Genomic DNA, 12,015 nt, shown 5'->3' on the forward strand with positions numbered 1-12,015 from the left:
AAAAAAAATTCTAACAATAGTTTAGTTTCCTAAGATCTTTGATGAATGTCAGGGTGCTACTTTTGTGTTTTAGGATTTTACTATGCAGTAAAGTCCTAAAGCATGTCCTTGGTCTGTGATGATGGTGACTGTTTTGGCAGAGATGTTTATCCACGCCTGAGAAGAAAGGCCTTGCCTCCAGTTTGGCAAGTAAGGGTGAAATTAAAAAAAAAAATATGAGAAAATTATTATTGTTATTTTTGATCGCTATTCATATTTTACCGGTACTTTGCATTCTGTTGCTGCAGCTACCTTAAGCACAATTTGGTAAAAGCTGCAAAACATAAGAAACAAATAATTTGTCTTAGCTCTGGTTCTGTGCTTTGATATTTTACACACACACACACACACACACACACACACACACTTTTATGATAGTTAAGTTTTAAAAGAACTTAATCAGGAACTTTCCGCTCTCCCCAGGCCAGACTCCCTCCCCAGCCACACACACCTATTGGCTTCATGTCCTACTTGAATGTTTCTGCCTGTCTAGAATGTGTCTTTGAATTCTGATCTTGCTTCCCTGAATGGAGGATAGAGTTGAAAGTAGCCTATTGTGCAATACTGAAATTTACATTTGTTGCTCCACCCACTTTTGTCTCTGGCTCCACCTACCTATAACATGTGGCCCTTTGAAGTTTTCCCAAAAGGGAATGTGGCCCCACTAGCGGAGGAAGAGGAGTGGGGGGGAGCACACTGCCCCCAGCAGTGCGATCCCTGTGGGGTGCCATTGCGGCTGCCCCCCCGCCAGTGCTGGGCACTTACACCCCAGGACGCATGCCATATCCCTGCGGGCAGTGTGCCATGCCCCCAGGACGCGCGCCAGCCCCAGCCCCGCCTACTCTCAGCCCCCGGTGCCGGAGCATGAAGCTCCGCCACTGCGTGGCCCTCAGTCTGAAAAAGGTTTCCCACTCCTGTTTTAAACCATTTATTGTTGTTTGATCATTATTGTTATTATTAGTTATTAAATTTGTATACCGCCTTTCATCCAAAGATCACAGGGCAGTCCACAACATAAAGATACAAATGAGAGCACAAAAATACATAATAAAACAAAAACAATCCCCCCCCCCATGCTTGTGAACCACCTTGGGGAATCTATGAATCCCAGTGGTGGGATATAAATGAAATAAATTACCCCATTAAAAAACTGCTTCCTCCCCTCCTTGTTTTGACCTTTAAAATAAAGCTGCTAACACTGCTCTGATTTGTGGAGGTCTTTCTTGTTTTAAAAATCCATTATCTTTCCTTCCCTCTCCTTTCCCCTCTATAGCTTCCCTTGTGGTTTAAACTATAAAGGTAATTCTCTTAGCCTTGCTTTGACTTTTAAGAATAAAATAAAAATGACTTGACAGCTGTCTCATCATACATGTTGCCCTTTGCTTGCCTGTAGCATGAAAATGTGGAGTCATGTCTCTTGTGTTTCTTATCTTTACCAACACTTAAGGTCTCTCCAGGATCTCTCCAGGCAGACTGATATTCCTTATGGCACTGTCCTGGACTCTGCGGTCTATGAGCACGTTCGGGTGAAAGGGATGAATCCGTTCGAGAAGAACAACATGTATTCGAAACTGTGGCAGATGATTAACCGAAGTAACGGGTCAGAGAATAACGTGCAGGAATCCCAAGCAGGCATTCAAAAGGTAAGGGCAGCGGCCGGCCTTTTTCCTTGACAAATGGAAACTCTCTTCTGAACTGCTTGATACTTTTGCAAAGGGTGTTTAGCTTCTGCTGTCTGTAGAATGGGAATATAAAAAACAATGATCTTGTACCGATCCTGGCAGGCAGTTCATATAGTCTGTTCCTACCTAACAAAGGAAACTGAGCGCTTCATTTCCTTCATTATTATTTTTCAAATGGAAAGTTTAAAAACCTCATTCTTCTCTCAAAGGGTAAAACACTTTCCCTTTTTAGTGTGCATATATTTACTTATCTGTTTTGCTCCACAAATAAAGAAGAAAAAGGTCATTCACCATAGGATAAGAACCAGTGGTTTTTGCTCAGAGAAGCAGATTCTACTTACTCAGTAGGAAGAACAATGTTGTAATATTGCAGCTGGACGGTGTGCTTTGTAACCTGGAAGGGAACAAGTCAGATGGAGAATATCAAAATGCCTGGCTCTGCTCCAGAGCTTCTGGACCAAGGCCTTTGGGTACAACCTAGCAAAAGTCACTCATCCTTAAGTCATGCTAAAACCCTCATAATTCAGGTTGCAATGGTGACTCCATTTTCCTGAGAGTAAGTTCCATTGAATTTGATAGGACTTGCCTCCGAGAAGAACAAGATTACGATATGGCTGTTGGATGCTTGATTTATAATACTTTATATTCTCTGGATTATGTTTTATAGCTAAAATATGAGTATTTGTCTATTTCAGTTCAAAACCCATCCTGTTCTCTAATCTGGTTATAGGTTTCTGCAGTTCTGTCAAAACCCACAGATTTCCCCTCCCCAATGGACTTCTTTCCATATTGAAATTCATGCCCTAGAATATTTGATTCATTCTTGATGTTACGACATTTGATAGAAGTTCAGAAAGGAGAAGTTTGAAACTGGGGAGAAGGAAAAGAGAGGCTGCTCTGAAGCCCTATCCTTCCATGGATCTCTTGATAACAAAAGAACAGCAAGAGCCAGAGGAGGGCTTTCTAGTATCTTTAAAGGAGTCACAGCCCTGTTCATTATTAATATAGCCCCATCAGCCAAGGTCCACCAGAGACTAAACCATAAAATAGAGGAAAGTGAGAAGAGTACCAAAACACACTCGCAAGACATGTCATGGAATATGTTTGATGTCCACATTTCTAAAGGGTGGGAAAGAAAAAGACAGAGTGAAACTGACCAGGCCGGGGGGGGGGAGATAGTGTTTGGTAGAGATGTTTCTGTGTAAGTTTGCAGGTCTTCTTGTAATATTTCTGATGGAATGGGGGAGAACATGGCTGATCCCCCCCCCTTCTGGGGACCCAGTGCAATGGAATGGTTAGATTATGACCTGGAAGACCAGAGTTTGAATCTGCACTCAGCCATGGAGCTCATGAGTACCCTTCAGGTAGTCACTGTCTCGCTGTTACCTGCCTTATAGGATTGTTATGATAATAAAATGGAGAAGGGAGAATCACCTTGAGGAAAGGTGAGGTATAAATGCCATAAATAAATAAATGGGTTTCTGAAAAGAAATAGGAGCCATTGACCATCAAGCAAGGATATGTGTGTGGCACTGGGAAATAAACTAATATTTAATTCACGCAAGAAAGGCAGGAAAGGGCTGTCAAGTCCTTGTGGCTTGCAAAGAGGCCCTTCCTGCAAAGAGGACATCAGTGAGGGCAGAGGAAGCCCCAAAGAATCCTTAGGCACAGTGGGGCTTTGCTCAGGCTACTCAGCCTTCCCGGCTAACAGCTGACCCACAGGGTAGCGCAAGCACCACAGCAGCTTTCTCATGCATCTGCCAGCTTCCAGCCAGCCCCAGAGCTACAAATCCAGCTATTTTGGTCTGGATTCTGGACTGGGGAGAGAGCAGGAGAGAGAGCTGGAAAGCAGGAAAAGAATGGGCATTTAGTGGCTTTTTAGAGGACACTTCCCTCTTACCTGAATTTCGCTTATGCACACAGGGTCCCAGAACGTAACCCCTGCATATGTGGGGGGACGCCTGTAATTCTAAGTTACGGTACTCTTACATGGTTTCTGAATTCCTGAAGACATGGCATTTGGCTATCTTTACCTAAGTTGATTCATTTTGCTTAGCTATGCTTTTTAAGATTAATCAAGTGCCAACATCAAAGAGCCAAGACTAAGCATACCTAGAGTGGCCATATGTCCTGCATTACAGAGGACATTCCCCTGTTTGTCAGAGGAAAGCCATCTATTTGAAGCGCTCCATTCTCTGAAGGGCTTTCCCAGTTCAGCTCTGGTTAAAGACAAAGAAGTGGGAACAGGAGGGCTTTGAAGTAGCCCATCAACACCTGAACACTAGACTGAGCAGACACATGCAGTTCACATGGCCACAGTCTAATAATAATAATAATAATAATAATAATAATAATAATAATGCATTACTTATACCCTACCCATCTGTCTGGGGTGAGATGCCATGCATTTCTATCTAAAGTATACTAACATTTTTAAATTTGCATGTATGCATCTAAAGTTGACCATGCAAATTTCATGCAAATCTGTGTGCTCTTTCTGTCCTCTTTTTTTGTTGGTGCGCAGCTGGCTACTCTAAGCATAGCTCTCAGAACAAGTGGAGGTGGAAGTCTGTTACATCATAACAGCCCCTGAGACACCCTCCAAGGGATCATGGGATTGTGCCTTAAATTAGTTAATTGAAATCAACAAGACTTAAGTTAATCACAATTAACTTTTCATGCTGATTTCAATGAAACCTAATTCTGAATAACTTAGCCTGGATCCACCCCTCTGTTGTTATCATTCTTTGCTGTGCCTTTTGACATCCATCTGTTCCAAATGCCTTTGACCCCATTAGATGCCTCTATATAGGGTACAGGTGTACAGTGGCCCAGTTTACAGATTTTGGATTTTTACCTCAGTCATTCTGCTGTTAAAAAATCGTTTTCCTAACTGAAGAGGGGGGAAGAGGAATCATTATGTGCTTGAATGATACCTCAGTGCATTTAACTCACTATACAAAATATTTAGCCAGTAGGAAAACTGTGAATTACTGTCAAGTGAAATAAAGCTCTTGGATTCTGCAATAAAAGAAGCTTGTCTTTGTCTCTCAAACCCACGACATTAATATTCAGACTTCTATGCAGATACAACAAACTACAGCAGAATTGTTTAGCCCTGGGCTTTTCTTTCCCTGCTTTTTCTTTTTCTTATTTTTATTTTATTTATTTGCTGTCGGGTTATACTTCTGCTCTGTTAGTTAACCTGCTTGCATTGATAGGAGAGAGCATCAGTTAAATAATACCACCAATGCTGCTCTAATACAGCTGCTCTGCTAAGGTGTCACAAAATTGTCTCCGTGGAGCTTAATTTGATGGATCTCTGTTTTGTTTTGTTATTTTTCCAATGGTATGTAACAATGGAATGGTGTGGTGGAAATTGTAACAAAAACTTAACTATACATATGAGACCATATTGACTCTCGAAAGGCCAAAGACATTGGGGGCTGCCGTCCCCAACCTGGTGCCCTCCATATGTTCTACACTACAACTCCCTTTATCACTGACTCTTGACCAGACTTGTTGTGGCTGATGGAAGTTGTAATCCACAACATCAGGTTTAAAATGTTAAACAAAATCAGCACCAAGAAGTTGGATTGTACTTGTCAGCATCTGTCTCTCTTAAGAGATAATGGAGTGCTCATCCAGGGGTGAATTCAAACCACTGAAGAATGAGAGCACCTGCTATGGCTGCAGACACCGGCAACTCGTAACTGCTGCTTCCCATGTTGTTTTTGCTACGTTAAGAGCACCAAAGTGACCTCTCTGGAGTGCAAGTCTGGGCAGTGTGTATGGAGGTCCTGGGCGGCCCAGATGACAAGACCCCGCTCTGGCACAGAGCCGCTCCCTTTGTAACCCTTACTCAGGCCATTGCCTCACCAAGAAGCTGGCCCTGGCTATTCCAGCAATTGAATCCTTGTCAGATCCAGGAATTAGAAGGGACCCAGGCATGCAGCCCAACCACCCCCCAACTCACAACAGTATATATGCAAGCTTGTATGTATTACAAAGAAACATATTTTTTAAAGGCCATTTCTATTGTTAGACAGCAAAAGAGCTTTGATAAACACACTGTGAAAAGACTTGGGTTGTGACCCATTTGCAAATTATCTACTCCTGTCCAGTCTGGGATTTTAAGGAGCAAGCACTGTCGAACAACTCTGGGTTGAATGACTGTGGGTGGATTTTCTTCAGCTGCTTTGTAGCAGATAGTTAACCTGCTTCCAGAATAATACCTGAGCCTGACTCACCCATGAAAGCTTGATAGCAATGGCAGGGACGATGCCTAATCCCCTGTCAGCTTTGCCAGTAGTCACATTTAGTATCTTACAACCTGTCAACACATCAGGGGGTGTCTTGGAAAAGCTGATGCCTAAAAGCCTTGTTGCAAATAGTGTTCGGTTTGTTATCAACCAGCTAGAAGAATAGACGGCTTGTGTATGTGGTAGTGGTGGTGGTGGGTTTTAATCCTCACTGTTTATTTTTATTTTTTACATCCAGAGTATTCTTTTAAAAGAAAATACTTTCAAATCCTCTGCATAATCTTGTTGGTCTCTAGTAATTTCCAACCTAGCCGGCAATGTTGTCTTGTTTCTCTCCATGTTTTATCATTTTCAAAATATGTATATTGCTTCTTCAAACGACATTCTAACTAAATTGTATCTGAAGAAGTGTGCATGCACATGGAAGCTCATACCAATGACAAACTTAGTTGGTCTCTAAGGTGCTTCTGGAATGAATTTTTTTATATTTTATTTTTAAATTGTAAAAGTTAAATAAGTTTGCATGTATCTTTTTTATTTATTTTGCACATCTGCCTGGCTGCATCAAAAGGAGCAGCGAGAGAGCTAGGCGAAGTTTCCTTCAGCAGCTAGATGTATTGTTTATTTCCCCCTTTTGTATCATGCCTTGTAAACCATTAGCAACATAGAAAGCTGTCATACATATCAAATCATTGCTCCATCTAACTTAGTAGACTGATTGGCAGTGGCTCTCCAAGGTTTCAAGCAGGATTCCCTCTCAGCCCAACTTGACTATGCTGGTGATTGACCCCAGGACTTGTTGCATGCAAAGCAAATGCTTTACTAAACTACAGTCTTTATCCCACTTTAAACTAATGTGAGTCACCTTGAGTGACATTTAAAGGACGGACAGATGCTCTAGTCTAGTCAGACATTCAAGCAACAAGGGAAGCAGCAGGGTGCATCCTGCATGCACCACCCAAATTCCCCCCACCCCACCCTTTAAGTGGGAAGGTCTGAAGTGAGTTTCTAAGTATGTTTGGATGGATGCAATTTGAAGACTCTGCCTGTAATCAGGATCCTGATTGCACAGAGGCTTCAAGCTGAATTAGTCCAAAAGCACTTAGAAGCTCCCTTCAGAGCACCCCTCACAGAGATGTCCTATGGAGATGGGGTGTTTGAGGGCAAGGTTTGTACACACAACAACCCCACTCCAGGAGCTCATTTTGAATGTCAGAAGAGAAAGGAAAGGATGAATGGATGGATGGATCTGGACAGACAGGAGGTTACCGACCACTGTTTCATTCCCCTTTGGTTGCTGCTTCAGCTCCTCAGAATGTTTTTCATTTTTCTTCCTTGCTTTTACGGTTTTCGGCCTTTTCTGCCCTCACTGCCTTTTCACCTTATTGACTGTAGAGGCCCATGTAGTTTGCTCATCACAGGGGTAGCTTGGGAGTGCTGTCTTCGAAAATCCCACGGAGTCACCAAAATCAAAGAGATTAAATGGCACTGAGAGCCAAAGAGGTCAAGGACTGTAAAGAACAGGAATGGTGCAGATAAAAACACCATTTTAGCGATGTAACTATTGTTGTGAGTTTAGGGGGTCAGCCTCAATGAAACCCTGGGCCCTTTCCCAAAACTTGTGATCCTGTATCTGCAAAGGTAGGCTGTAGAAGAGGAAGCCTGCCAAACAAGGGAATTGCTTTGGCTGGCTAGTTAAGTACCACAATTGAGCATATGAAAAGAAGTTGCTCGTTTAGAGGTTCTAGCAGGGGAGCGCAGCTATCGTATACCCTTGACCGAAGAACGGTACACTCCTTCTATCTGGGAAGGTCGTCCTCTTCCACCGAGCGCACAGCAGGGGAGCGGTGAGGGAGGAAGGGGACACCCGCCTAGCCAGCCAGATCAGCCGAATCAACCCTGGCGATCAATGGGGTGACAGATGTCGCAGCCAGATTGCCCTCACAAGTTGCTCTTTGCCATAGAAATGAATGGGTGAGCCTTTCCCTCACCCCCCTCAGCTGTACTCAGGGGAACAATAATTTTTTTCCTTGTTTGAGAGAGCTGGAAGCTAGAGACAGAGACATGTCTTGCTGTGTGCTGGATCCCTGTGACTAATGGAGGAGCGATACTTGGGTGGTGGTGGTGGGGGGTAATATATGTGTAAATAAAACTATATATCCTAACGCACCTGACCTCTTTTCTAAGGAAACTGAGCTCTGTGTAGGCACAGGCACCCCTGGAATTTCTCACCACTTGGAGTTTGGGGTGGCGCATAAGAATATACCTGTGACATGTGTTCAACATCAGTGCATGCTATGAGAACGGTGTTTTTCAACAAACATGAAATGTGGCTTGTTGTTTTGACTCTCCTCTAGACATCCATATTCAAGTGTCTGGCATCTTTCAGAATTCAATCATGAAGTGTTCAGCCATTTTTTCTCCTCTCATCACTTCCATCATAGTAAATGAATGTTAATAGCAATTATGGATGTGAATGTGATAACTTGAAATTTTACTATGTGGTGGCTATATTGGAAGAGCACCACATTATGCTAAAACAATAGGTGAAAGTACCATTTTATTATGATGTTCAAAAGTGATTGCAGAAAATAGTTTTTTTCTGCTTCTAATGTGTGAGGTCTGTTGTCACAAGAGATAGTTTTGAAGTGTTTTATGAACAGTGAACGCCTTTGTTATTTGTATGTTTGAAAATAGCCCTGCAGTGCAAAGAGTTATCAGAGTGATGAAAATATCCCTATGAACAGAAAACAAAACTACTGTATTCGCATTCACCCAGAGGAAAAAGACACACTTAAATATAGGGAGAAATGAAAAGGATCTATATTGGTGTCACAAGCAAAATTAGGGCATGTGCTATCTAAAGGTGAGCCAGTTTTAAAAATACCACTTCCACCCCTTGAAATTGAGATGCTGCCAAATGGCAAGAGAGATGGGAGGGGAGAAGAGCACTCCCAAGGCTACTGCCGCGTGCAGCCGTTTAATGACGGTGCAGTTTTATGAGATGATGTCAGGGGCGCTGCTGACATTCCCTCTAGGATGACCTTGATGAGAAAAGAAGCATATTTCAGTAAGAGCTTGTTGGGTGAGTGGCAATAACAGCATACATTCCAGGAATGGCGCCAGCTTTAGAAAGGTTATGTTTTTGCTTTAGAAATTCAGGAACGGCTGTTTAAAAATGTAAGAGATACTGTATGCACATTTCCACAATACCCCGATGGATTGCAGAGATTTTCTGACATTTTTTTTAAAACAACAACAACAGCAACAACAGCGCACCACACCAAATCCCAGTACTAAAAGGCTAACAAGGAAAGGCCAAACTTGACATGATGAAACACACATTACCTGAGGATGCAATTTTGTTGTGGGTTTGGAGTTACTGTTAATAGGACGCATGGGAGCACAGTTTTCTTCATCCTGTGGTGTATGCAGAAGGGCAGTTGAACATTTCCTCTTGATGAAATTCTCACCCTGCGAAAGCTACTATTAATCCTGGAGATGGCGGGGGCCAAGAAAGCCCACATTTGTGCTGGTGGAAGTTTTGCTTATGGGGCTAATCACTGTTCCGAGAGGGGAATTCACAGGGGCAATGGCAAGGGAGGAAAGGGTTAATCCCCACCCCCACCCTTTCCATGTGTACCATGTTCCTTAAGAAAATCAAGGACTCCTGTGTCTACTACCGTATTAGCAGTACCAGAGAAAAACAAAGGTGACTGCATTTAGCAGTGCTTTTAGTGCTTGCCAAGGTTTGCCAAGAGCTATGCAAGGGCAACATGATCCAACAAAGACTTAAGGGACTTGACAATACAAGCTGCAGTTCTGCAGCTGTAGCTAACTAAGTCTAGCCTTATGAGCTGCATGGGTGGAAGAGCTCCTTGGGTCCATATGCAAATCTTTCTGGGCTACCTGGAGGCAGAAAACATAAGAAAACCCTCCCGCAGGGAATCAATTTGCCATTGTACACTGGTTAGGCATTTATTAGTCTGTTTGCCTCAGACTAACCCCACCCCCTACAAAATTTAGATTTGGGCATTATAGTAGAGAGAGGAAAGGGTGGCTATTATGTCAAACAGTTTCGCAGTGACAAGTGCATCAGAAAGGATGCAACTGTCTGCTTTGATGTGCAGCCCCTTGCTAGAAAATGATGCCTTACAGTGCAATCCTGTGCATATATCAGCCCATGACATTCTGCTGCATGAAGGCCTTCTCTGCAGTGGCACCCCAGTTATGAAATGCTCTTGCTAGAAAAGTGCAAGTGGTGCCAGCACCGTTGACATTTTGGAACCAGGTAAACACACACCTGTTTGCACCCTGTTCTTTTCAGGCTGCCAATACTAGTTTTTGCTGTTGTACAGAGTTTGTTAGCTACCTAAGATGTTGTAGGGTTGATGGGTTGATCATGCAGTTGATTCTTCTGTTGATCTTAGGTTTATTTTTATCTCATTTGCTGTCTGGAGTTTTTTTCTTTTTTTATTGCAAAGTAAATACATCAATACCAAACCACACATAAAGAATAATATAAAGAAATAAAAAATAGAGAAGAAAAAGAAGATAAGAAAAATGGAAAGAAAAGTAGTCAGTAAAAGAATAAAGAAAAATATAATATTTCAATACAATAAACACTATTTTACAGAATAATAGTAATAATAGACTTCCATCACTCTCACAACACTTCCTTTCACATTTCATATTTTATCTGTATTTCAGTATTATTTTCATCTTAATATATATAGATATGTATATATGTATATTTCCCTTTTCCATTCTAGACATAACCAAATTTTTACATTAGAACCTTGTCTTTCTAAATAATTAATCAGGCATTTCCATTCCTTCTTGACTGCATTCATTGGGTTTAGTCTTATTATATCTGTCAATTTGGCCAGTTCCAAATATTCACATAATTTACATAACCATTTCTCTTTGGTTTCCCTTCCAGTATTTAGCCACCAGAAATCTCGCCGCTGATGTCGCGTTCAGAAAGAATTTAGTATTTTCTCTTGGAATATCACTATTCAATATTCCCAAAAGATATGTTTCTGGTCTTCTGCTATGTGAAGTTCTTAGTAACTTTTTTTATTTCTTCATGGATCATGTCCCAGAACTTTCTGATCTCTCGACATGTCCACCACATATGGTAGAAGGTTCCAATCTGTTGTCTGCATCTCCAACATTTATTACTAAGTGATTTGTTCATTTTAGCCAATCTCTCTGGTCTTAAGTACCACCTATGGGTCTGGGGTTGCTTTAATGGAGTTAATTGTAGCCTGCCCAGAGATTGTACAATAAAGAGCAGGATAAAAATACTACACATAAGCAAATAAATAGACACAAACCAGCAAATGCTGCCCTACCTACTCCCCACCACCACTCATGGTGCACCCACCTGCTGGTTCTGCATGTGATCCTGCTGCTTCTACAGCTTTTGTCACAGTGGTGGCAGTGTGAATGCTGCTGCAAGGGACATCTTGCCCCCAAACTCCTCACTTGAAGGAAGGACTCTCCCTGTGGCATAGAGCAGTGTGGAGCAAAGCACTGGGATGACAAGCAAGATGATCTAGCTCCATAGTGCCTTAGGAGTGATGCCATCCACTTTCCTGCAACTGCAAAATCATCAACATCATTGAATCAATGAATTAATAGAGTTGAACCATTCTTACTGTCAGAAAATTCTTCCTGATGTTTAGTCGGAAACATGTACTTTGAAAGGAGCGGCAGAAAGCTTGCTCCATCTTCCATGTGACAGCCCTTTCAGATATTTGAAGAGAGCTATCATATGACTTCTCAGTCTTCTCTTCAGGCTAAGCATCATTACAACAACAGCAGCAATAACAAAACACTTCTGTTCCAACTTTGAACAGTTTTGTTAAACTTTGCCACAGTGACAAAGCAGCAACAGTGCAGCAGCCACTGGTAGGCATGCCTAGGTCCCACACCTGGTTTTTTTCTCTCTTAGGGTGGGCAGACAGACAGCAGCTGCAAGGGATGGACTGGTCCATGAGCTTGCAGGCAGCCCTGTAGCTGGCCAT

The 12,015-nt window shown here is 42.2% G+C and overlaps 1 protein-coding gene across 1 annotated transcript in view; it reads left to right on the forward strand.

Moving 5' to 3' along the window:
• The window catches only part of GRID2 (glutamate ionotropic receptor delta type subunit 2), a 266,673-nt gene that overhangs the window by 239,574 nt on the left and 15,084 nt on the right, over positions 1-12,015 (forward strand). Inside the window, exon 11 of the mRNA XM_035112437.2 lies at positions 1,487-1,682. Within this exon, the coding sequence (XP_034968328.2) occupies positions 1,487-1,682 (196 nt within the window). The remainder of the gene's footprint in view (positions 1-1,486; positions 1,683-12,015) is intronic.

The sequence above is a fragment of the Zootoca vivipara genome, chromosome 9 (genome assembly GCF_963506605.1).
Source record: "Zootoca vivipara chromosome 9, rZooViv1.1, whole genome shotgun sequence".
Lineage (NCBI taxonomy): Eukaryota > Metazoa > Chordata > Lepidosauria > Squamata > Lacertidae > Zootoca > Zootoca vivipara.